Below are 27544 nucleotides of genomic sequence, written 5' to 3'. Positions count from 1 at the left end.
CCAGTGTCTCACCATGCTCACAATAAAGAATTTCTCCCTTATGCCCAGTGTAAATCTACCCTGTTTCAGTTTAAAACCATTTCTCCGTGACCTGGAACTGCAGACCCCAGTCTGTCTCCATCTTTCCTATAAACTGCTCTCATTATTCTCCAGGCTGAACAACCCCAGTGAATTACAAAAAAATGTTACAAACCTGACAGCAATTACAAAGAAGTCACAGAACTCACCGCTTCTCCTGTAGCAACTGGCAACCATCAGCTGCCACTTCACTTGTGTTGGCCTGCATATAAATAAAAGAAAGTCATGCATGCTGCCAAACAACGAATGAGCAAAATAATCTGCATAGCACTGGTAAAGACCTACTATTTAACTACTAATAAATTTTTCACCTAGCATGTTGCCTTCCTAGAAAGAATACAGCCTGCTCAGCTCACACATAATTTACCACTGGATCATGCACCTGTTTCCAGGACTTGATGTCACTCATTTTCAGTCCCATGTTAGAGTTTTTCTCGGGCTCCTGATTCTGTGCCCAGACACAATTAGTAGACCTGACATGTGAACCATCTTTGTCAGAGATACAGAACCATGCAATGGGGGAGGAACAAAATGCTAAATTGTACTCTGAGGAGGTCCCACCACTAGGGTTCCACACAAACCCAAGGGATTCCTGCCAGAAAGCACGGTCCGTGCCCACTTACAGCTTTGAACTCTGGCTTCTCCTCTTTGCTATCACCTCTGTACCCCAGCTGCTCCCTGTCCTTCTCTTTTTACCACATAATGGTGACAGTATGGTCAGACAAAATACTGAGATCCTTGAGCATGTACAATAAAACTGTTGGACTCTTTCCTCATTTTTACCAAGATAATATGAAAATTAGGAAATTTTCATGTTAACAGTGTAAGGATCCTCTCTGACAGCCAAAGCACTTTCCACATGTGGCTTACAATTGAATAGTAGCATATCCAAAAGGTACTGTATAGTAATATTTTCAGAATAGTTTTGTTCTTATCCTCTTCAGTTTTTCTCTCTAATCACAGCACAGGCCATTTTAAACTCTAAGCAATCTGTTTGCCTGGTAGTTGCCAAGCAAGTTCATGAAATACAGATGTTGCACCTTTTCATTTTCAGCTGAATGTGCCTCCTGCAAACAAAGGCAGCCAAGCATACGCTGTAATAGAATTTATTACGCAGTTCAGTATGAAAATTCTAGAGAGAATAAATTGCCAGCAGCAAGTACTAACTGCACTAACTCCTTTAATTCATGATAGATTTGAGCATTCTAGTAAAAATAAAATAGTGAAAAAATGTTTCCCAATTCATTGTCTAACATGTTATCTTAAAAAGTAGTTATTGCGATTTAGACACTGAATGCACTAAACAAAAAATGTTAAACTAAAAAATGCTGTTCATAGTTAAAATAAAGATGTAATTTTAAAATGCAACTTTGATTGAAGTTAGTAGCAATTTAAATTTACATTCGTATTTACCAATTACCATATCTAGTCTCTATTTTTAATACCAAATAAACAGCCAAACACTTAATGCTTTGTTATCAACTATTAAAAATATCCTCCCACAGAGAAATAATTTTTCTGTATTACAGACAGATTACAATTACAAGTAATATTGAAGAATTTAATATGCCAATTCTTCATAAGTACTTTACAATCCACATACTTCGTGCATGGAGTGAGCGCGACATGAAGCACAAAATATTTAAATCTTTGCCAAAACAAGATTATGAAAGAATTCTTTTTAGTCTCAGCTGTTTCTTTCCAAATTTTCTAAGAAGGCCATGAATGCCAGCACATGCGATCTCATAGCTTGACTAAAATGTGATTTCTTATGGCGGCCAGTATTTGCAGGGAAAAGAATACTGGCAAACTTGTGAACTGTGATTTCTGTCAACTCTCTCCTGTGTATTTTTGTCTAATCTACTTCTCTATTTCTTTATAAATATACCACCATTTGGGTGAAGTCTATTTTTATCTTTTTTTTTCATTTTTAATCCTTAATTAAGCCTTAGATTTTCTCATCTGTAATTAATGTCTATTCTAACCCAAGCGTCTCAAAGCCAGAATTAGAATTTTTTACTGAACTTTTTACAATCTATTGGTAGTATTTTTCCTTGAATTATACTGTACAAATTTTTTGTTCACATGCTGTCTTGTACATACATGTCATTCAGATTCACAGAACAAAAAGAATGTCACATTTTAGATCATGACAAGACAAGCAATAACAGAGTTTTGCCTAGTCTAATTTTTCATAGGTTTCCTAAAACACAAAATAAAGAAATTCCCACTTGTTGTGAGTGAATTTTAGTTGGTCTACTAAGACAAAATTCTTCATGAACCTATAGGCAAATATTTGTTTCCACATAAAAAGATCGTATGCCTGTATTTTTAGAATTACCTTTGAACTCTGGATTACAAATTTAAATTTGACCCAATTTTTATTTATTAACCATTCTCTAGTAAGGTCCTTTTCTGAACTAAAATTAAGTATATGGCCTATATGTTTTCTTAAGTGCATCATATTCTGCTAAAGAAGAGTTTCAGCAATTAAGTTATTGAACTGAACTCAGGATATTTCAAACATCTTTATCAGGATCAGTTTAGCCTGTCTATTTATTTTCACTGACCACTGTAGTACAGCACTGCACATTTTTGGTTACTTCTATGCTTTATTTGATGGAAGTAGAAGTTATGTGAAAAGAGGAAACGCAGCAAGATCAGCTGAAACACACACTTATCTAAACCACCAAATCCTCACCACATAATAAAACAATAGAAAGGAAATATTTCACATAAAGCCATAGAGAAAGAGGTCTTGGTGGCTTTAGAGAACTGTTCCCCACTTCACAGCTGTGTTTAATGGCAGATAATAGAGAAGTATAGGTTCTAATACCTAACACTACCGTGGGCCCAGTGCAGGATCTTACTTAACACTGAAAATGCACAGTTAAGAGCAAAAGCACTCTGTAAATGAACAGAAAGTTGAGAAAATTAAATTATATCACAAATATTCTTAACCCTGTTGTTTGTTTATGGTATTAAAGTTATCCAACTGATTTGTCTCTAGGTATACTTATGGATGTCTAATGAGAAATGTGAGTAGGCATAAAATAATAACTACTTACAGGATAAGTGCTGCTCTTTCAAAGTACTCAATGGCTTTTTCACAGAACTGGGTGTCAATGTAATACGCTCCAAGCCATTCAATGACCTCAATGTTTGAAGGGAAATACCGGTATGACTGACAAAATAGGAAAGGTGAAAAAATGCACAATTTCAGTGATAAACAACATCTTTATGTTGCTTCTGGAATATCTTACTTAAGTGTTTAATTCTCCAGATGCCCAAAACATGTAATATAAATGAATGGAAGTAGTGTGCTACACTAAGTGATCCTGGTGGGGGAGTAAAAAAAAAAAAAAAAGTATGCCAAGCTTTCTAATTGCAGAATGCTTTTTAGAAGTTACCCACGATGAGTCTGTCACATTTTCCATCTAGCCTTATTTGAAATATTTTAAATAGCTTGCAACAGCAAAAACATTTACTTAAATCACGTCTATACATGAATAGCTTACCTAAAACGTTAAACAATGCTAACTAGTGAGTGTACAATTCCATGTTCACATCAGTCTGCTGGAAAACTCACCTGAAAGCATTCTTTTCTACAAGTAACTACAGGAATAGCATTTTCAGCTTTTTAGAAATTCCCACTGAAATAGGCAGCAAAATTATCATCAAGCACAACTCAGCTGGTAATTCAGATTGCAACACAGCCCTTGGTCAGCCTCACTTTGCATAGAGAGAACTCTCAGACTGCACCAGCCACTTCCTGTCTTACTCTCATTTCTAACACAGAAGAATCTCTACAAGCTATGGACAGTAGTACAGCTGGTTTGAAATGAAAGAAGCTGCCTATCTAGGTAACTGCATACATAATGCATAGCTATAATGTTAAAATACATATATATATAACCTTCCAAACATAAACAAAACACATTAGATATGCATCTCCATACCTATTATACAGACACGGCTTCCAATCAACTCCGTCACATTACATACCTCTAAAATTACATTTATTCCCCACTTTTATTCTGTCCCAGGCTATATTTTAAATTAAAATTATCACAGGTCAATGTAAACGATGACTATATTAAAATAAAAGAAAGTTTGAGGCCAACATCCACATGGAAACATGGGCTATGTGTTTCCTTAGGATTTGACTACAAAAATCAGATTTTATTAACTCTTCCACAATATCTCCTTTTTTACTTCTTTTGGAATGACATTTTTAAAAGTTTAAATTCATCAATTGTTAATTTGATATAGTAACCTATGGCAAAATTTTCTTTACTTATGACAAAGTGCATTGAGAAATGAATATAAGAGCAAGTACCTCACAGTAATAATGAAAAGCTTGGGATTTATCACCTTCAGTATCATATAAATTCCCTAGCTTTGAAAGTACATGTGGATCAGTTGGTACTACACTGATCAACTGCAGGAGCCACTCTATGGCTTGATTGGGATCTTCCATGATCTGGTATCTGAGTTTTCTTCAGTCAAGGACTGATACTGATGGTAGTTTGATTTACTCAGAATCCCTACTACTTTGCCTAATGCAATCCATATGCTGAACACTAAACCAGTCACTGTAGTGGGCAGATGCAATGACTTTTTTTTTCCACACTGTTTTCATAATTTCATTTGTATCAGAAGGTATTTTTGTTATGCCAGAAAAAGAAAAGTATTCAGAGACTTTGGCTGCTCTTTCACCTTACAACTATGCCGGGCTCAACAAAACTTTGGGCTCAGTTGTCCTCTCTCTCTCTCGCTCTCTGACACTAATCTTTGACTTCCTCATTTAAAAGAATGAAGTGTGAGAACCAGGCCATCTATTTGCAGCCTTTACAACTTGCCTAGATTTTGTACTAACAGCATTTTGTTCTAAAGTGATTAGGTAAAACTGCCATTCCCAAGAACAGACTTTTGCCAGCAGGGGGTTTTCTACTGCATGTCTAAGAAGCACAGCCTAGACAATCCCGGTCCAGAGAACAGAGGCAGCTTTAGCTGTAGCTCACCCTGCAGTGGGCTCTTCCCTCCTCAACGCACAATGGCTCAGAGCTCTGCAGCAGTGTCAGCTGGAGCTACTGCCCAACCTGTTTTTTCAGTTTCTGCTGCATCCTACCTGTCACAGCAGCAGCTTCTGAGAATTGGTGGAAAGCAGTTTAACATAGCAGTGGAGCAGAGAAGCTCTTTCCCAGATGGACACTCACAGTTGTTGGGCCATCTATGCTGTTGTAAAGGGGCTATACATGGAACAAAGATCAGAGTCCTTTTGTATTTTTGGAGGTTACTTATTTTACTGACTAAAAAATATGTTTATTACCTACACTATTCTTAAAAGTGTAGTACATCAACTGGAATCTGTTCTGCCTTGGGGAGGATTTTATTACAGTTTGGACATCCTCAGGAGCATTGTTAAAGAAATTCATAGTTTAGAATATCACTGGTGATGTGCAAAGCTGATCCCTTCCCTCAGCTTTTTAATCTCTCGAGCTTTTGCAGAGCTGGGAGACAATTATTTTCTTACACATACACTAACTAATCTGAAAACAGCTTTCAGAACAGAACTTCCCATTTATTAGCTACAAAATTTTTTCTTAAATATTTTACTTAATTGTGCTTACGTCTGCCACAATTACTTTCAATTATATTTTAGTAATAATAAAACCAGCAGCATTTTAAATATTCCATGACACAATTTCATACTGAGTGTAAATCTAATCCCTGCAATGTGAACAGTCTTAATGTTCCTCACTTGCTTCACTGGAAATATTCAAGAAGGGTTAAGTTCTGGTCTCATTCTCACAAACATCAGATAATAAATCATTCTTACTATAACGGACATCGTAGTAAATTTCTAAATCACCCTGACATGATTGAAACACGTATTTCAGATTAAATGGGTTTACTAAAACCACCACTCCTTATCATAATCCAGAAAAAGATACATGCTTGCTAGCTGGTAAAGGACTTGGGCACTATTTGGAAGGATTGCATGGAGTTTCAGAAAACAATCCAAAGCTTCATCTATCCTGTTTAACTTCTTGTATGCTAAACCTAAAAAATAAAGGTTACAGTATTAATATAATGAGAAACAGAGTGCTTCAGCATATTAACTGAAAGAATAAGCAAGAAAAGCAAAATAGGAACACAATATTTGGAGGCAGCATTAACTGCCTTGACTTTAAAGGACTCTATTCGTGAGAGCCATGCACAGAATTCTTACCAGCCAGCATGATAAACTACCAAACTGATAAACACAAGGAACATGAACCCAGTCAAAGACCAAGAACTTACGTAATCTCACTTTTTGAACAATGAGAGAAAGGCAAGGCTTTTAGAGGAGAATGACTCCGATGGTTTAATAATGCTGAAACTGGTATCCTTTTAGTAGGTAGTATGAATTTCTTAATCTTCACAGTAACTTATTCATCTGCAATTACTAGTTGATGTTGTTAACACTGGGAATTTTTTCTTCCAGAACAGACAGGTAATACCAGTTAATAACTTGTTGTAACATAAATTCATCAATAAAGTAATAATAATTCACACATATTTCTGTAACAAAACTTTCAAAGACAGATTCTCAGAAACACGAGTGTTACCTTCAGTCAAAAGCTAAATCACAAAAGCACCTGTGACTTACCAAGATTATAAAGCGCTTCAGTGCATAAGGAATCATTCCTGAGAGCTTCCTTATAAAATTCAGCTGCTTTTTCACAGTCTCCATTTGCAAAAACAGTATTTCCTTTGTTAGTTAGAGCTGCTGGATTGTACCTATCAGAATTTACAGCTAAATCTGCATAGTTAGTTGCTTGTTCCAATTCATTCCCCTGCATGAACAAAACAAACATTGTATTAGTCATTTGTCAGTCAATATTCTTGCAGCTGTGCCTTCTTACAGGAATTTCAGAAGACCGAGGATGAAAAAACCCCCATTATTCAGTCCTAAAACATTTCTTATATATTTGCATAAGGTATATCATCTCTTTCAAGCTTCAGATAATACTTGAGACACATCTTGCCACTCTGCCCCATTCAGTCTGCAAGCTTGCTTTGTTGTAATAAAGTAGCATTTATTACAAAAAAAACCCCAACCCAAATCCATACCCTACAAACTTCATACAAAAACACACCTGCCTAAGCTACGCACTTCACGTGTTCCTGAAGTGCAGTCAGGGTCCCCAGGGCCAGTGTTCTAAATCCAGCCACTGAGCTTCTGCACAAACCCAACTGCAGGCATGCTTCTGTGGCCTGGAGCCCAGAGCCCAATCTCACTCTGCTTCCCACCAACAGGATAAAAAAGGACCCAATCCAAACTCCCACTGGTGTTCCAGAATAACTACTCTAAGGTGCAGCTTCTTCTTGTTTACAGAGATTATTTAGGCAGACACAAAAATTGGTACAAAAATACACAGGTTGCTACATAAACTGCAGTTCTTAACTAGTTTTGTTGAAGCAAACACTTACCAAATAATAAAGGAATGAAAGGTTTGTTGCAGCTGCACTCTTTACTCTGCTATCTTTTTTTTCAAACATTTTCAAAGTCTCCAGCGCCTAGAAGTAATATGGAAACAACTTACTTCACACTGAAGCAAGCTTATTCCAAAATCCTTTCAGAAAGCATTGATAAACGTCGCAGTAACAAACAGCTGAAATTATCAACTCATATACTCGCACACATGGTAATAACCAGAGCTTGTAACACACACTTGTGAGCATGTACACACAAAACTGTATCTGTATTACATGCAATATTAATTTTCATCACAAAATTTCAATAATATTGGCTATTTATTACCTATCCAAAATTTATATTAGATAAGGCTACTGTGAACTACAGGTATCTGACAATTCTATACGTACAAAACACAATGTTAGATGATTGGCTTTTAATCTAGTCAACTAATTAAAATTCTCATACTTATTTTTCTAGTTCTTTAAGAGACCACAAATGAATTAACATAAAACCTCATATTAAAAAGTCAAAAAAGAACACACTATATAAAAAAATACACACCATAGTGTAGGACTGGATTTCAATGCCTTTGTTTTGTGAACTAAGATGACGACAATTGTCTAAGTTTAGGAAGTACTCAAATGTGAAGCTTGACGCTAGCAGAATTTTCTTAAAAACTTTAATATGAAAACTAAATTTTATAAATTTCAAAATAAAGATGTTTATAGACAAAAAATGACCATATTTACAGCAAATAAACCACAAAAAAAACCTCTGAAATAAAAGGCAGCTTTTTCTTTTCATTGACTGTGGGAAAACATTTGTAACTGCAGACTAAATTATTAAAGAAATCTGTCTTCCTTATGCTAAATATTTATATGAACACAAATTGTTAGAATATCACAGTGAGCGCAGTTCCACCATCTATTACAACACAGATGTGGCAACCACAATTTAGCCATCAACATTAGCAATTTGAAAGTTTCCTTCCTCCTTTACATGAAATCTTTAAGCTGCTGTTTACATAACAAAGCAAATGCATGATACTGTATGCCAAACACCAAAACAAACATAAAGAGAAGTTTTAACTGACTGTCATACAGAGTTTTCAGTTACTCTACGCAAAAAAACAAAACTGTATTAATGATGTGTAAAATGACAAAATACATACAGCTAAATGTAGTTCATTGATTTAGTCAACTACATTCCACCCAAGAACTATGAACTACTAATGATCCTAGTATTCTCCTAGTAATAGAAAATTCCTTAAAAACACACCAATTTCAAATCAAGAAAAGCATTTCAAAAGTTATGCTCTAGATTTTGTGGTCTCAGAAATGTAAGAATTGTAACTATAATAATTTTATTTTTATATATATATATATATATTTGTGACTTTCTCCAAAAAGGGAATGATCCCAAACATTTCCAGATGTAACCCTACTGTATCTGAGGTACTCTACTCTTATGCAAAGATTTGCTTCTTCATGGAATTAACTTCTAGTGAATTTAGAGCTTTACAGTTCAAAGTTACTTTCTGAAAAGCCATTTCCTATTGTATCTGATTTATTTACCTTTGCTTTTACTGCTAAATGGCACCTTTGATGATAAAGATTGGACAGAAATGCCCTTTTCATGTATAATGAAAGTTCACATGACTGAACTAAATTCATTTACTGGTAAATTATGTTGCAAGTTATTGCACTATTTCAGCAACTACAAGCCCTAGGCTGAAAATCCATAGGCAATATTCCTTTTGTCCTTGTAAAGTAGCACTGCATCTTAAGTTGCATTTAAAGATTTCTAAAGAACTTCTAACTTTCTAATGCCAACAATAACAATTACTTAGGTTCAACAATCAAAACACAAACTATCCAAACTATTCTTTGTGACTTGCTTCCTGTGTATCTCAATTATTTGCTTACAGAAGTTAAACTTCAAACTTGCATGACTCTAGCAGGGTCTGCCAGAGATGTGAAGGAGATGCATGGTTAGCCTGCAGAACTCTGTTTTTAAATTAATTGTCAAAGTTTTTCTTTAAAAAATTTAAAATATGTAACACACAAATGTAACATGGTAATTTTCCCCTTTAGTTTTATATTTTATGTGCAAGGATTGTTTTAAAATAACATATTCATTATGATGAAGCCGTACTTAAGACCATTATAGTAACAGAAGCTGATTCTAGTTTGTTTTCTTTTGGTTTTTCTGTTTTTTGTTTTTTTTTTAAACAAACATTTTAAAAAAAAAATTAATAGAACTTCAGCCTTGGAACTGAGTATTTAAAAAAATTTCCATTCTTGTTCTTCAGCCAAAGGTGTGTTGAGCAGGTGGTGAGTTAGGAAGTATATGAACAACAGACAAGATGAATGCAAATGTCAGCTGCAGTTTTATTAGAACAAAACAAATATAAAGATGGTCTGTAATCACCATTCTGCAGTCCCACTCTACTAAGTAGTTCCAGTGCAGGTTAAAGGTCTTCTATCACATAATCCAAGTAAAAACTGGTTCTTCTCCCCTTACTCCTAACTTCCAACACACTTCCCTCTCCCTCCATTGCAGTACTCCATAAAACATCACCAACAATCTCTGTATCTCATTTTACCTCCGAGAACTGATTTTAGTTTTTTTAATCTATACTGAACACTAACTGGATATCACAAAAAATTACCATTGAAACAATAAATTCTTGAGATCATAAGACTTTTTACCTACCTGTAACATTCTCGCCCTTCAAATGCTTCAAATCATCAGTAAAGCTACCAGATTTGCTCAAAACTTTGCAAACTCTCAATTTGCTTCCTGATCTCAGAAAAGGTTTCAATGTGCTGGTTTTGGCTGGGATAGCTAATTCTTTCCATAAAAACTTGTATGGGGCTCTGTTTTGGGTTTGTGCTGGAAACTGTTGATAACACAGTTTTAGTTATGCAGGGCTCACAGTAAAGCCAAGGCCTTTCCTGCCTCTCACCCCACCCCACGACTGAGTAGACTGAGGGTGCACAAGGAATTGGGACAGGACACAGCCATGACAGCTGACCCCAGCTGACCAAAGGGATGTCCCAGACCATAAAGTGCCATGCTTAGCATACAAAACTGGAGGAAGAAGGAGGAAGAGGGGACGTTCGGAGTGATGGTGTTTGTCTCTCCAAGTCACCATTAGACATGGTAGGTCCCTGCTCTCCTGGGGATGGCTGAACACCTGCCTGCCCATGGGGAGTGGTGAATGAATTCCTTGGTTTGCTTTGCTTGCACGCACAGCTCTTTTTTTTTACCTATTAAACTGCCTTTATCTTAGCCCATGAGTTTTCTCCCTTTTACTCTTCTGATTCCCCGATCCCAGCAGGGCAAGGAGTGAGTGAGAGACTGTGTGGTGCTTAGTTGCCAGCTGGGGCAGTCAGATGTGCAGTATAATACAGGATAACTCTCTTGCTGTATCTACAGGGAAGGAGAAGAGGACAAGACAGACAGGAGGAGAAAGAGCTGCTCAGAAAACCAGAAAAGCTTAAATATGAGAAGTAAAAGCAGGCTGAAGTCAAGTATGTGGCCCGCATCCCTCTAAGCTGTGGGTAGGTGAATGACCTTAGAAGATGACAGGTATTCACAGCTTCAGCTCTAATTTTGCTTTTGTATATGGTCTCTCATAATTCTTGCCACTCGTGCACAGCTGGGGATTGCTATATCCATTCTTACTTATCAAGCATTCCTATCACTGAATGTACTGGCCAGTGCACGTTAGAAGAAAACCAGTCAAATCCTTCAGATATCTGAGTTTGCTTTTGTTCAGATGAAGCTGTTTTCTAACTACTGACATTTCAAACCAAGCCTTGTATTCAACGGAACAACAGAAGAGCCAACTAAGTATAAGGAAAATTTACAGTATTTTAGGGAATGCTGCGGAACATGGGGAACAGCAAGAATACCAGAGCATAAACAGTAACTATACACAGCAGGTGCAGCTGCATATATTCTGGTACTATAGTCAGCCTAATTGAGAGAAAGAGTCAGCTCATATAAATTGTAACACCCCCATGCTGATTAGCAACAGGCTTTCTAGGCCCTATGGACTGTACCGACCTCAGTTCCATTGACTGCAATGACAGCTTGGACACCAAGTGAAGACAACTAAATTTAGGTGTTTTGATTTTTCAAATGCACTGCATTCCCTCTAACTTCCATGGCAGAAATCTCATTTAGATAAAACTTGTCTCTTGCCAGTGTTTTTACGAAGTTACTTTACCGATCAGCACCAAAATAATTATTGTTTGCATAAATCATGCTTTCCCTTGCCAAAAAATATGCTCTGGCTAACAAAGGTATCATTGCAAATAAAGTATTGAAAAGTAATAATGTGAAGAGTTACTATACCTGGTTAAAATTATGTTGCCTCAAGTAAGTAGTGGCTTTATTAATTTCTAGATCATTGGCTAACTCCACATAGTGGGAAGCTTTCACCACGTCAACACACCTGCAACAGAAAGCAAGCCATGAAGATAAACAAAATGCATCTGTGCAAATGCCTACAAGTTACATATTTCTTTCAGCTAATTTGCTTTCTGAACTGAATCTTCTTAGCTAATCTTTCTTCACCGTGGCGAAGAGCACTCTGATTAAAAATACTTGTAAGAATACTTCAGTCCCATAACCTACCCTAATTATAGTATCTCTGCTCTCTTTTTTTTAAGTCAGATGCCTAAATATCACTTTACTTTCCACCACTGAGCAATACTTGATGTCAAAAACTGACTAAAATAATTTTTCAAGCCATTTTCTTTGGCTACATTCTGTAAGGTAATTTTTCAAATTTCATCTCCTGATGCATATCACCAAACCTATAAAAAAGATTAGTGAACAAAGCCAGAGACTACAGATAGTGTCCCTGAGCTACATCATAATAATAAAGTCATAAGTAAAGACATCAGTAAGTCTCTTTCTGGCCATCCTCCAGTCATTTGTGGCTTAGGGTCTTCTACAAAAAAAGTGCAGAACAGAAGGCAGCAGACAGTTCGGATGTTCCTTCACAGCCACCGTCTTCCAGGGTTTGATGTGATCTACTTTAAGCTGCCTGATCATTTGAAGTAAGACCTTTATTTATTGTATGCATATCCTGTTCTCTCACTTGGAAAACGGGCACAGTAAAGGAACAACTTGTGGGATGCTTCCTTAACCCCCTTTCACTATTTTTTTAACTGGTGGAAAGCCACCTTCTTTCCTTCTAATTGTTGGCTGTTTTGCCAACAGAAGTTCAATTCAACAAACTGCCTGCAGCTATAATTGGTTTGGCATGTGGACAGTCTTTAGACAAATGTCTTTTACATTAGAGGAAAAGTTGTAATAAAAATTGGTAATTTCTTCTTTTATTACAGATGTCTTTGCAACATCAAAAAGCATTTTCAACTGTTACTTTTAACATCTTTTAACCATAAAATGCAATGAGATCTAGCTATCCAACTGCTCTTTATGAAATATGACAGAATAGTCCCAATATTATGTCACATTTTAAGTAAGAAGTTATGAACTCTGAAGACTATTGTCCCCACTTTATTTCTCTAAATAAAATGAATTTGATTAAAAGTACATTTAATACTCAGAGGACCCATAATAAAGTTTATAATTAGAAAAACTAAGCTCAAGCTGCTGGTTAAACTTCTTCACTGGGCTTGAATACCTCAGCGTAAAATAACAAAGACTAAATCTGTTCTGATACACAGAAAACAATCCCACACATCTCAGCAGAAGTTGTTCAATTAGCCAGAACAGATTTGAGAGTGTGTTACTCCATGACAAGTCTTCTGTGGGTAGCATTAAGGAAACTGAGTATCTGACAACCTTTTCCAGTTTTTCTGAACAAAAACCAAGACACACAGCAAACAAATCTGACTTGCTCATGCTAACAAATTAGAAAACAACAACCGAATTTTTCACAAGACATACTGTTTAAGAATGGCAGAAGTAGGGAAATTATAAGATTAGAATGATTATTAAACCATCAAACACCACCTTGTGGACTTTAGCAGACAATACATGTCCATCTAAGAGATTATTTCATATTAGTATAGACAGCTTTCTTAGTGAATTATAATTATAGGACCTGCAAAATTTGAGAATAATCCTAACAGGCCATAAACCCCAGGTAAAAGACAGGACTCTTTTCCCACCAAACATTCTTCACTACCCAAACACTAACACATATGTTAGTAATATCGCGCCTGCAATACACAAAATTCATTTGCATACATGTTATTTTCCAGTGCTATCAAAATACAAACAATATCAAAGTAAGCCCTTGTAACAGAAAGCTAAAAATAAATTTTGGAAAAGTTATACTATTAATTTTTATACTGTCATTATAAGAAGTGTGTCTAACAGAATTTGTTTTAAAGAGAAGGGTATTCTGCTGTAGAAAATATCACAGAAAACAAAAGCTAAGCCGTAAATTGAAAAATAAAGTCCAAATGATGAACCGTGACAGCAGCCTATCACTGTGTACACTTGTGTAAATATTTTAATGGTAGATTAAGTTTATAAATATAAACATTAAGTTTATAAACGAAATTCAAAGAAACCTTTCTTAAAATTTAGATTCCAGTGTTTTATATAATGACTCTATGGAGTGATCAAAACTTCTTAAGCACCCCAAGTCTTCATTATGATATCTTCAACCTTACAGTAAATACTAGCAATCACTGCCTTCAGTATAGCATTTCTCTACTGAGACTTTTAAAAGCTTTTCAATTTTGAAGTTGAATCTTCAAATTAATTTGAACTTTTAGAAGCTCTTTTTGTGTGAATTCAGAACACTGCAAAATGTATAATTAAGAGTTGACTTTTGATGATAAATTACAGAGTACACTCTAATGCTTTGTTTTGTTTGGGGGGCAGACTGAAAATAGCCTGGATGCTGTGTCTGAGATGCACAGAGAATAGTGTTTCCCAGGTTGCTTCTGTGGATGAACTGGTTTCATAACCAGAACAAGAGACTGACATAGTTTAGACAAAAAGAAGCCTCACTTTACTCTTACCAGTCATAGCCTACTGCAAAAGATGTCTCGATTGCCGGTGCAATGAGTTTAGCAGCTGTCATGATGTATTCCTCTGCCAACAATTTCCTAAAGAAAAAAAACCCAAGACCACAATACAAAAACATGAAAGAAATTCTTCACTGTGTGGGTGGTGAGCCAATGGAACAGACTGGCCACAGAAGTTACGGATTCCCCATCCCTGGAGGTCTTCAAGGCCAGGTTGGAGGCCTGAGCAACCTGGTCTAGTGGGAGATGTCCCCGCCCATGACAGGGGTGCTAGAACCAGATGATCTTTAAAGTCCCTTCCAACCCAAACCATTCTATATTTGCATACGATTCTACATCACCATTTCAAAAACATATAGAAAAAAACCCAAAACAAAACATGTTCTTGCTTCCTCCTCCACTCAGGACAAATCTCAGAAGTCAATGTAACCAGTTCCCTGTTAACACTACTCCCCCGTATCTTGATTAAGGTCTTAGTTTTTTCTGTTTTCCTTTCCCTGCACACGAGCTGTATTTTTTAAAAAAACTCAAACACTGCAAGTTTTAAGCAGTGTAACCTGTAACATTTGGGGCAGATACTCTACTTTAGGGCAATACACTAAACTGAGTGATCCAACTGGTTCTTCTGAGCATGTCCGTTCCTAAGAATTGGGAGGACAGTTTTGTAACAAGAGCTGTGGACAGGTGACAAGACTGATAATCATCAGAAACTAAAATTCAAGGCACCACAGCCAAGAAAGAATAGAGTCCATCATTACCGCTCACGTATTATTTGACTTAAACTGTCATTTTTAATGGCTTCAATCAGTAGATTCGTATGTAGATCATCCTGGAGGGAGACAAAACAACTGCAAATTATGCCAGTATACAAATATCTTAATTATTTTACAGACAATATGACTGCAAACATAAACTGATGCCAAATACATAGTTTATAATGTCACTTACTTTCCACGTTTGAAAACGCTAGCTTCAGTTTAAAGCAGTTTTCTAACCGTACACTCTGAAATTTGGCATTACAACTACTTCAATCCTGTTTTTCTGCTCATGTATGTTGTCACAGCTCACATTAAGGTTAACAGACATAGTTCATGTCGTCTATCACACCAGGAAGGCTTCAGATCACAGTGGGAATATTCTCAAGCTTAAAAATATACATTTGCCGAACTCTTGTGATATTCAGCAGATGAGGACTTGTGCTACCTCCTCCTTAAAATAACTTGCATGATCATCTTATGGTTTTTTCCACACATCTCTGTTAGCTCTAAGTTATGCAGGGTATGCTAGGTAGCCACCACTTTTCCTCATTTATTGAGGATAGGTCATAGATTTATACAAAATAAGGACCAGAAGGAAACTGTGATCTTCTCTCTGACATCTTCATAAAAAAGTAGAGAACTTGGAATGCCTGTTAAAACTATAGCTTGCCTACCCTTAGAAATAACATCTGCAGTCTCAAGGCTTTCTTTCAATGAATGATCTTACATAGTCCTCAATTAATTCAAGGGATTAATGATCTTTACTCTTACATAATTTCTAATTTAAGAAATTATATTAAATGTATTAAAATATGTACATATATATCAATAAATATATCTATATGCTTCATACATTAAATTTTATTTCCTTATGCTATGACAATAGGAAACAACAGCTACTCTTAAGCTGCAAACAGTTTGAAGATTAGTTATATATTTGATGTTTAGGACTGAAAAAGAAAGATTTGCATCACCAAAAAAAAGATTGCTAGGAGAAAATAAAAGGCTTGATCTTTCTATAGAGGATTCTTTTAAGAGGGACACTAAACCTATTAACTGTTTTTCCCTCTCTTTAGCATCCCAGAAAGTCAAAGGAAGTCCAGTTTCCAACAAAGTCTTAATAAACTAAAACAAGCATCTGTAAATGTCACTACAATTTTCTTCTGTAAAATAACACTACAGTATTACAAGTTTTATTAGCACTCACTTGAGGAAACTTGCATTAACCCACTCATTGTTTTGCTCCCTTTATTTTACCTTAAAAATATTTTATTAAAATTTTATATAAATGAAGATGGTAAAGCAATAAGTGAGCTATGTAAGTAAGCCCAAATGAATTTCAACATAATTATTATGAAAACAATTATGTGGTGTGGGTTTTATGTACATCATATCCTTTGAGGAAAAAAAAGATTTAATGTTCTCTCATTATTTAAATGTTCTCTCATTTTTTCATCTGAGCAGTACTGCCACACTAAATTCATGCTGGTAAAAAAGTTCTTTTAGATACTTAAATACACATCAATTTCCATATTCAGTACAGTCCAAGCATTCAGTATCTCTTCCTCTTTCTCCTGACTTACTATATAAAGACACAGTTTATTTATTTCAAACTTACATTTAATAAAATGTATTTGTCTTCATAATCCACTTCCAAGGGAACTTCGATCAGGTTTTTGAAGGCTTTCTTCATTTGCTCACCATTTCCAATAGCAAAATAACATAGGATCAGGTTGAAGCCTGCCTTCAGGTTTGGAGATATGCTCATTATTTCTTCAAATGAAGAAATGGCATCAAAGTATTGGCCAGTTTTAATAAATGCAACTCCAATATTTTCCATGATTTTTATCCTAAGTAAGAAATCAGGTTTAGATTATATTTTTAACTAATAAATCATATTGTATGTAAAACTTGTATTTCATAACCATGCCTCCTAGAAGAAACTCACCTCATCTGTTTGTGGGAACTAGTAATTTGGTCTAGAGCCATACGGTAGAATTTGATAGCTTTGGAGTAGTTCCGTTGTTTTAAATATATATTTCCCATATTTACCTTCAGTATACCTATCAAAAGGAGTCAGTGAGTTAAAACATTTTAAAATTGTTTCAAAGTGACAGAGTAGAACAACTTAATAAATTTATATTCATTATAGGATAGCAGTGTCCCTTTAAAGCAATACTGCACAGAACTGCCTTCTGTGAATTTAACTCAAGAGAAGATGAGAGAGAAGATGAAGTAGTGATGAAACCTAGACTAGAACTATCATGTAAGATGTATTCTGATGTTGATTGTGAATTGAGGGATGAAATAGAGATTATGTGCAGTGCTCTCCAGGAAGACAGCTGCAAATAAGCATCTCTGAGAAAATACACCATAGGAGTCTCAAAGATATGCAAAATACTAAAAGAAGCTTTCAGGAGAGAAAGATCAAGTCAAAAGAGAAAAAATTAGTACTAGAGAAGACCACATGGTGTGTGTGGTATGAGAAAATTATGTATTTGTCTTTATGTTCAACTTAGTCTATGGGAAAAAAAGACTTCATGAGCCAGTATAACAATGTGGTTTGGCTCTCCAAGTCAGAGACTCTGAGTATCTGTCACCCACTCTGACTGGCAGACATGAGGGCTGAGTTCTCTGTGTACCAACACCATGCAGATGTAGTCCTCATTTTGAATGCCTGACTACCAATTTTAATCCACTTTGGAGTATAACCTACCTCCACTGCTGAACATCTTGTTCTTCACTATAACTTGGTAAGTAGTCAGCGCTTCAGCATACATTTCATTAGCAACATACTGACTGGCCAGATTGAGAAGAACCTATAAAAAATTGGAATTATAGGTACAAGAAAATATATTGTCCTCTCAACAGTAATAAACTTGAATTCATAGTAGATAATTTCAAATTAATTTTACCTTGGAACTATTGTCTTTAGCACTTGTAAGCATCCCATCTTTATCAATTTGCATGAACAAAGAAACATTATAGAGGAAACAAGTTTAAAAGCTACTTATTCTAGGTAATTCTTTTATTTTGTACATAAATTACTAGCATTCAAAGTCATGCTACATGGGCCTTAGACCTAAGTAAACAATGCTATAATGCAAGGTTATTAAAAATATTCATACAAGATAATTCTCAGAAACTGTGTGTAATTTATGACTCCCAACATGTGGAAAATTGTCCTAATGCCTGTGGTCACTCAGTTTATAAAGTGAGAATTTTTCCAAACTGCTGTTTCACAACAGAAGTGCTGTTGGTGTCAGGTAAAATTCCTCTGCATTTTTTCCACAGCTTTACTCTGACCTTCACGGTAAAATAAATTACCAGGCCTGCCTAATTCAATATATTAATTGTTAATAATTGTCTCTACAGCACTACCTGGGGTATGAATTTAAAAACCCCTCAAGTATTTTTATGTATGTCGTACCCTTTTTTTTTTTTTTAAAAAAAGTTTACTATTTGAAAACCAGAATGTAAATCTAGATACCTGCTTTAAGATTCAGGAATATTACTATATCCTATTTCATGTAATAAATTCTCTGCCACTTCATGGGTCAATTTAAAGGCAGCATCTGATCTTTCCTGTTTTCTCCTCTCGGCATATTACACTCTCGAGACAATTTATTTCTGAAGTACAGGGTCTACATCTGCTATATTTTGATACGCAGGTTTTATATGTGAGTAAATATCTGAAATAGATATTCATGTGAATTCTTCTCCACTTAATGTGGACTACATGGTTTCTCTGGTACTTGAGATTGCATGGGAATGGACTCGATGACACAAATGGATCTCCTCTGGTACACTGCCAGAAGCATTACAACACAGACTCATAAACACACTTCAGGAAACACCGGCATTTCTGTTCAGGAGGTTTTTTTTAACAGCATTTCAGTCACTGAAGATTTTTTAAGCACTTACTGTGTAAGTAAGGTCTAAGTTGATACTTTCTGGAGGAGCAATTTGTTCACGTTGTCTCAACAATTCTCTTTCCTGTCTTCCAGCCTCCTTTGCTTTCTCCAGAGCCTTAAATAAAATACTAGAATTTAACAGTGCCTTGAATCTTACTGACTCATGATGACAAAGATACATTCAAAACAAGTATGAAGAAAATATATTCATGTCTATTTTCTTTAGATGCACAGACTGCACCAAATGCCTGAAAAAAACACTCTAACCCACTGAAAGGTTTTAATTAGCAATAAGCAGACATACGGTTATCTAAGTCTGCTTAGCTTATAATTATGTACCCAATCATAACCTTCTGCAGATTGGTGTCAATGCCCTTCGTACAAGTAATGCTCCGGGTCTAACAAGTGCCATTAGCAGTCCTGTGTGCCTCCACAAGGATGCAATGATTAAGAAAGTAATGGTTACTACTCAAGGTGGCTGTTTGGAAGCCAGTGGTGAAGGAAGTACTTCAAGATACAGTTTGATTCCTAGTCTGTATGATAGAAGGCAAATCCAACTTGGCTATTTTATAGATAATGAGTTAGCAACTTTGATGACTTTCACAGGAAAATGGATATTCTACTGGACATCCTAGAGGACCCTTGCAATGGTCTGATACAAGCTACATAAGAAAAAACCCTTTGACATCAAGAGCATTCTTGACCAGACATGAAAGAGGCTCAAGAAAAACTAACAAAATAGATTGGTTAATTAGCCACTACTCAGTGGCACAACATTGCTCTAGTATCCTCTGTAACAGAACAAATACATTCAAACTGTCTATTGGAAATAGCTCCTTATCCATAGTAACCTTTGATCATATCTAGGAACTGTTAAATGCTAGCTAGCCTGGGCCACAACTGGGCCAGTACAACTAATTCATCAGACCCATCTGAAGAGGTCAATGGACATAGAGGGAAGGGAATTTTTGTAACTCTGAAATCTTAACAAATATATATGCCAGAAATACACCTCCTACCTCTTTTTTTCAGCAAAGCAAGGTATCACTAGACTAGAAGAGTCATAACAAAATTAGAATTAAAATTATTTTAATAATTTGAAACACTTGACCACAAGTTAGTTTGAAACATCTATCTATACAAATTGTTCTTCACATAATGGCAGAAATGAAGTGAAAGCCAGAAAAACTACCGATTTCAAGTCTCCACAGCTATTGGCAACACAGCTTTCTTCAACCAGTTCATTCACTTTTTTTTCCAACTGCCTCATCTTCTCTTCTGAACTAAAATAAAAATAACAACAAAAGGATTAACACTAGTAATGTAACTGCAAACACTAAGCTTCTACACATTATATTCTCAATAAAACAACACAATGACATACCACATGTCACAACTAACTGGTTTTCCCATCAAAGAAAATATTGTGTGAAACTATGCTTCGAGAAGATTGTCAGAAGCTACCACATTCACATTTTCAATTTGAAAACAAAGACCTAAGAAAACATAAATCCTCTGACAAGAACAATACAGACAGGCAAATTTCACAAACCAAATTTGTTCAAGAGAAGTAATGACACAACAAGATGAGCTTTCATATCAAACACTAGTGACATTAAATATCACATTAAAAACACTTAATTGAACCTTTATTTGCACAGACAACTTGAAAGCATTGCTTGCAAATGCAGATTATAACAAAAAATTGTGGTTCTTCCAGACTTTTTCCACTGCTAAATAACCAAACATTTCAGTAGGATTCCCTATTCCTATATAGCTACATTTGGGGAACACAACTTTGGTGTTGGAAAGCTCAACGATTTTCTGAGTGAACTCCACAACGTAAGCACCAGCCTGCAAGTTCCAGCTCAAGTGCTATGGTCAGAGGGAACAGGGAGAAAGAGCAGGCAAATTCTCCCAAGTTCTTCCCAAGGAGCTGCAAGAACCATGGTGTTCCTTGCCTGTCACACACACTTTCATGGTCCTGCACAATTCTACATAAGTATCACAGCATTTGTGTGGCAACAGCTACACCTGGGCTGCTGAGCTAGTCAGAACAAGAAATCACTGAAATCAGATATTCCTGGAAGTCAATGCAACTGCTTCGACAAGTCAGCCAACCACATGCACAAATGTTTGTGGCACTATTCCACCAAGTTCAGAGTTTGGGCCCTCAAGGCTTTTGTAACTGCCTGGATGTTTGTAAACTCTACGCATGGTTGGCTTTCTGTTGCTGTTAAAGCTTTGAAAGAATGTCATGCAGAACTGAACAAACCTGTCTGAAGTTTTCTTCTCCAGAGGTGAAGCAGGACCTCTCGCTTGGCCAAGAGGATCAAATGAAGAACCTGCAAAATTAACAGAGTATTGAAAACTACAAAGTAACATCTCCCTGTGGCAGCTGGCAATTTCTACAAACCATACCTCTCACAGCTGCCTTAGTGTAACCTGCAGCTTGCACTGCTGTCATTGGTCGAGAAACCCCATCCTCAAATAAAGAAGATATATTAAGATAATCTCACAAAAAATGATGTTTTAGACAATACAGACATAATTATATCTTTTTATATGTAATTTTTATATATTCTATGTATATTATTTTAATGACAAATTATTCATTGCACATCACGAAGTGTTAGAAAGTACTACACTGTTATTGCTTCCAACTCTGTGCTCAAATAAAATACACATCACTACCCTCATGCTTTCTGACAGTACTACATTCAAAAAAGGACAAATTAAAAGTGTAGTAGTTTGTATAACTCAATGAACTTCTAAATACTTACATCTAACACCTACCAGAAAAATTCATTGTTCCAAATGAACATAAAATGTAAATATTGGAACTTTTACCTGTATATTTCCTGTCATGGGTCTTCCCATAGATGAAGGTAAAGTTGCCTTTGACTACAAAAATAAGTAAATTGTTTGAAATTGTCATTCATAAAGCATAAGAAGCCTATGTTACGTCTTCTCAACACTAAATTTTAAAAGTTGAGCTAACTCTCACGTAAGTCCATAGCAAAGGTCCCATTTATTTTACTCATATGCAATATACCTCCAGTGCCTGGCAGACTAAAAGATGTTGAATACTTCAGTTAGCACAAATTCACAATAAAGATTTTTTATGTATTTGGATATTCCTGTCAGCTCTTTTAAAAAGAAATACATAGGAAATTATCTGAGACAGCAGTACTTTCCATTATTAAATTATTGAAATTGCTACCTTTAAATTGAACAAATAATTTACACAAAATACTTCAGCAAAATTCTGTGTAGAGCTGATAAAATCTGTCACTGTATTAATTTTTCAAGTTATATTTTCATATAAATTTATTTTATCAATAAATACAGATACACTTTTTAACTGTCAACGGGTATCTCTTCCATTTCCTGAAGGTCACATACTGTCCTTCTGTGTAAGTGTTAAAAATGTAAAGAAATAAATGTGAAATATTTATTAGTAAGTACTTAAGTTTGCTACAAATATACAATACAAACAGACAAATATACAGAGTTCCAGGCCATGAAAAGGTATTCCCCTAATGCCCACTCAGAGGCCTGTTTTATTATTCACTATCCACACACATCATGATTGTTTTCCATTTTTATTGCTGAGGATGAACATACATTAGCAAGGATTTTCGTGTAGAAAAAGCAACTGTGGAGTGAAAGATAAAGAGCTGTAGAGTGGACAATGCTTTGTAAGTTTCTAGCTTTGCTATTCCAGATAAACATCTCAGTCTTTATTATCCTGAGGAAGTGGTTTTTTTATGCACTCATTTAACAAGACAACTTTTCCCCCTACAGCTTTGTACTACACTTAACATCTGCAAATATAACTGTCAAGAAAAAGCAGTGTCAAAAGTCTGAGCAACCTGATCTAGTTGAAGATGTCCCTGCTCATTGCAGGGAGGTTGGACTAGATGACCTTTACAGGTCCCTTCCAACCCAAACCATTCCATGGTTCTAATACATCCAAAGCAGGTAGCAGAAGGTTCAGAGTAAAGGCTGTATTTCAGTGACGTAACAGAATTCAGGTGTTCTTGAAATTGTTAGCCAGCAAACTTGCATGAGATCTACAGCCATTTGTTGTCCCTTTTTTGTCATAAAACTTAAGGAACATTATATCCAAAAGCATTTGTTTTTCAAATTTTATTGAGTCAGGCTAACAGATATAAAAATTTATTTTAATAAAGGGGCATTTTAATCTGGATTGTTAAGAGTTACAATAGGCTAAGTATACCCAAAAACACAACCAAGTTCTTCTGATTCAACTAGAGGGGTTTCAGAGCCTGTATTCTTCAAGACTTGATTTCACCTTAATTTCCAGAAAACTTTCCCAAACCCAGTTCCCCCTGCAAGGGAACCTGGTTAATACCTTGGACTCTAATGCCTTGTGCAGTACAGAAGATTTGCAGCATGGTTCAGGAGAAAAGAAAAACAACCAGTAACCATGCCTTGAGCAAGTGCAGAGTTGTGAATTAAAACTAATGAATAGATGCAGCTCACTGGAATTAAATCCTTAATTTAAAAGGGTTCACTTTGTGCATGGAATTAAATGGTACATATATTTTTTGTAAATGACATTTTCATTAAGGATATAACAGAACAAAAACCTGCCCCAAATCCAGTTGCTAGAGGTCTTGGACTTGATGTGCCAGGAATTTTGGCTGTCACCTGGGTGGGAGAAAAAAAAGAACCAAACAAAAAAACCCCACAAATTAAAAACTGTATGTGTCAATTATTAGTGTTTCTACATAATATGATCTACATTAATGCAAAGTGTTTTAAAAGGTTCTCACAGGGGGTCTTCTTCCATGACTTGTTCTTGCTGCCTGTTGAAAAGCCACATCATTTTCTAAATCCTAGAAAAGATAAAGACATCAATGCTTTTAAAACCACAACACCCAAACTCACAGTTCCACAACCTTCAGACTACTGAAAGCAGATAGGTAAACAATCAAATATTCTTCACAAAATACTTGACTTGAAGATAACTGAACAACAGATTTTACAATTATATTATTTGTCTCTCTTTTTTGGTATTTTAGATTAGGAAATGTAAAAACTTGTTATTTTCTAAAAACACACAGGGGAAACAGAGCTGAAGTAATAAAATACAACAGGATTTTTTTTTCCATCCAAATGCTTATTACTTATGGTATTTCTGAATTTTGACATTAACAACTGCAATGTGAGACATTAAAACAGCTCATGTCTCTCAGGTCCTGCAGCAACTCCCATGAACTGGGCACTGGGATTTCACAAAAGATGCCAAGTCTTGCTACTGGGTTTCAACCAAATGATATCACTGTTGTCCCAACTCCACCACACCAGCAGTTACCCTAAAGTGGTCTGCAGGGCTACTTTAAGAAATCCCAGATGCTCTACCCAATCGCACAGAGACCTGCAGGATTCCATCCTACTGTGAGCTCCTCCAGCAGCAGCACAGTAGGAAATCAATGACCTACTGATCACGCAGTAGCCTCTTTTGTCAGAAAACTTTCTGCTGCACACAACCTGGGAAACACCCCATTGAATGTGCCTACATATAATTCTGATTTTATACTTCATAAATTCTAACCACTACAGCATCTTAGATTAGTTGAGATCTGCACAAGTATTTCACTGGAATAGAAAGCTACCAAAGAATTAACTATTCAAGAAGATCTCTGAGAAACTTCACATGTTTCTTGCTAAATAAAGTAAATTTCACTTCAAAGCAGTTGTAAACTTGTACATTACTGTACCCATAAGTTTTCATACTTCTAAGTTAAAATTCTATGTATGGGAAAGAGCAAATATTTTACCTCTGTGTCAAACATGGGATTATAATCATTGTAGCCAGAATAGAGATCATCTTCATTATTCTCAGGAGCCAGATGCACATTTTGCATCATTTTTCTGTGAAACATTTAACATGCCAAATGTTATCTCAGTGGTTTTATATAAATATTTAAAAATGCAAAATATAAACAGTAGTAGTTTGATTAGCCATAAAAACTAGGACTCACCTATAAAGAATGGCACCATTTCATGGATTTATATTTTTGTTTGTACTTATACCAGTTATGAAAATTGTTTTGAAGGTATTTATCATTAAAACTAAATGATAATAACAAGTAACCCCATTACTACTTATAGAATGGTATCTTTCCACTGTTAGCTAACTCGTGTTTAAGATAACTCATATTCTAAAGTTAGTCTTTATAGGCCAAACCACAGTAGTAAGTCTAATGAAAGATATTTCATCTCGCTTCAAATTTTCCTTTCCTTTCCCTTTCCTCCCTTCCTGCATACTAATATCAACATAGCTACAGCTATGAAGCCATTTTAATTAAAATGGTTTTAAAAAGCTAGTATTAAAGAAGCCCGAGTCCCAAAGTCTTTCTGCACCAATATTTCCCTGCCTAATACGGTGCGTTCACCTGGTGGGCTTTCCCTCACGGAGGGCAGACACTAAGGTGTCTCACTTTGCCTTGCTACCCGTTTTCATAAAAACCTCAAGAAGGCAACGTTTGATTTCATCGATAACATGAAGTACATGCCCTTTAGCTAGCAAGCCTCAGCCAGGACGAAGCGCACGGTTCCTCTGCAGCAGCAGCGGGATGAGGAGGAGGATGTTCCCCGCCGCTTCCCACCGTGAGCGGTGCCCCCGCGACCGAGCCGCTCCCGGCGCGGGTTCCTCCAGCGAGGACCCAGCGATGTGCCCCGGAGCGGGGGCGGCTCAGGGCACAGGAGAGACAGCCGCCCTCGGCCCGGCCGCAGCCACGGCCCGCTCGGCGCTGCGGGGCCGGCGGCGTTGCCGGGACACGGCGGCGGTCCCCGCATGCACCGCGGCCGGGCGGGGCGAGCTGCGGGCGGGGCGGGCGCTGCCGGAGCTGCTGCCCCGGGCGGGCGGTGCCTCCCGGGAGGGCGGGCTGGGCCTGGGGCTCGGGGAAATGTAGAGCCTGGGCTGGCCTCGCTTCTTTAAAGTACGCGGCAGGAAAGCTCTGTGAAGCGCCTGAGAGGGTCAATTAAAAAAAAAGAAAAGGAAGTTGTTAAAGCTTCCCACATACCATAGTCTCTGAAACTAAATAAAAAATTAAAATCCCTAATGTCTTATAAAAAGATGATTCTTCCTGCCATCTTTACTACTTACTCTTGGTATTTTGGAAACCCTGACAAGTGTCAGCTGGTTTGCCCACAGCAAATCATTATACTCTGGGGAAAGTTTCCTATGCCTAAATGGGAAACAGAATAGAGGAGGGATCTCTGAACACGCCTACAGTATTTTGGAGAAAAAAAACATTTTATGAGACCAGTTGTAACTTACCTCTACTGCCTTTTGTCAATAGCATAAGCAAGCTGCAAAGGCAATATACAGTACAGTCAGAACACCCTTTTTTATGGTCAGAATCTGTCCGCACTATGCAATGTCAGGGCCTTCTGTTGCTCACCTTTCCGCCTCAAAGTCCTTTCTGAGGAGATAAGTGCAGAGGATATGAGTGAAAGGTCTTTCTACTCTGGCTCCCAACAAGGGAAACAAAGATAACATACAGAATTATTAAGACATTATCACTTCCTGCATTAACCTATTCACGTTCCATGCATGAACCACTTTCACACAGAAACTTCAGACTTGAGACCTTTGGATATGAGAATCTTAATTCTCCTGAATTTTCTGGAGTACAACTAGTTTACACAATAACAGACTTAGGGTGGAAACGTTTTCAGCTGCGTTACTTGCCACAAATTATGTACTTCAGCATAAGAAATATATATACATTTATAGCCCCTCTTTTTCTGCCTGTGACTCCTCATGTATAACCGAACCTACGGTTTTTATATTTTTCTTGTTGTCCCCAAATGCATTAATATGTACCTGAGCAATAGGTAGACTGTGTGGTACAAGACCTAGCTCTGCTATCCAGCATGTCGATATCGGGCACCTGGGCATACTGGTGCCCAGCACTCTTCTGATGTTTCAGCCCAAATATCTAAGGCAGTGAAAAGAAGGCACTGTGATAAGGAGGCAGTGCATCTAATTTGTAAATGCAGTGGTGCGTAGGCAATCCTGGAATCTGACCATGTTCGTATTGTCAAACTTCCTTACCCCCCAAAATTGGGTATATACACTCAGACTTGAGTGGTCCCTGGCCTGTATGGACTCTGACCATACTGGGAACATGCCCTGGCCCAGGTCCTGAGGCCTTGCATTCCAGCTGCTGCTTTTGACATCCTCACAAGAATATGAGAGTCTCAACAGACTTTATTCATGTTTCTAAAGGCTGTGTCAATTGACAGGGGGTTCTTTTTTTC

At 36.6% G+C, this 27544-nt stretch overlaps 1 protein-coding gene across 4 annotated transcripts in view; it reads right to left on the bottom strand.

Annotated features, from left to right (window-relative positions):
- The window catches only part of IFT88 (intraflagellar transport 88), a 45645-nt gene extending 19587 nt beyond the window's left edge, over window positions 1-26058 (bottom strand). For 2 of the 4 annotated variants that reach the window (XM_048294816.1, XM_048294820.1), the window contains exons 1-21: window positions 25792-26058; window positions 25054-25147; window positions 24046-24108; window positions 23864-23920; window positions 22094-22147; window positions 21665-21728; window positions 21519-21588; window positions 20436-20526; window positions 19254-19358; window positions 18046-18148; window positions 17278-17392; window positions 16948-17179; window positions 15330-15400; window positions 14566-14652; window positions 11912-12011; window positions 7558-7644; window positions 6734-6920; window positions 6036-6144; window positions 4418-4568; window positions 3147-3262; window positions 228-280 (exon numbers count right to left, since the gene is read on the bottom strand). In XM_048294816.1, the coding sequence (XP_048150773.1) occupies window positions 228-280; window positions 3147-3262; window positions 4418-4568; window positions 6036-6144; window positions 6734-6920; window positions 7558-7644; window positions 11912-12011; window positions 14566-14652; window positions 15330-15400; window positions 16948-17179; window positions 17278-17392; window positions 18046-18148; window positions 19254-19358; window positions 20436-20526; window positions 21519-21588; window positions 21665-21728; window positions 22094-22147; window positions 23864-23920; window positions 24046-24108; window positions 25054-25143 (2005 nt within the window). In that variant the 5' untranslated portion in view covers window positions 25144-25147; window positions 25792-26058. The other 2 variants (XM_048294818.1, XM_048294819.1) reach the window with 2 other exon arrangements.
- Window positions 26059-27544: the final 1486 nt, after the last annotated feature.

The sequence above is a fragment of the Corvus hawaiiensis genome, chromosome 2, assembly GCF_020740725.1.
Source record: "Corvus hawaiiensis isolate bCorHaw1 chromosome 2, bCorHaw1.pri.cur, whole genome shotgun sequence".
NCBI lineage: Eukaryota > Metazoa > Chordata > Aves > Passeriformes > Corvidae > Corvus > Corvus hawaiiensis.
The sequence above is the reverse complement of the archived record's forward strand: the minus strand, read 5'-3'. Positions and strand labels throughout refer to the sequence as shown.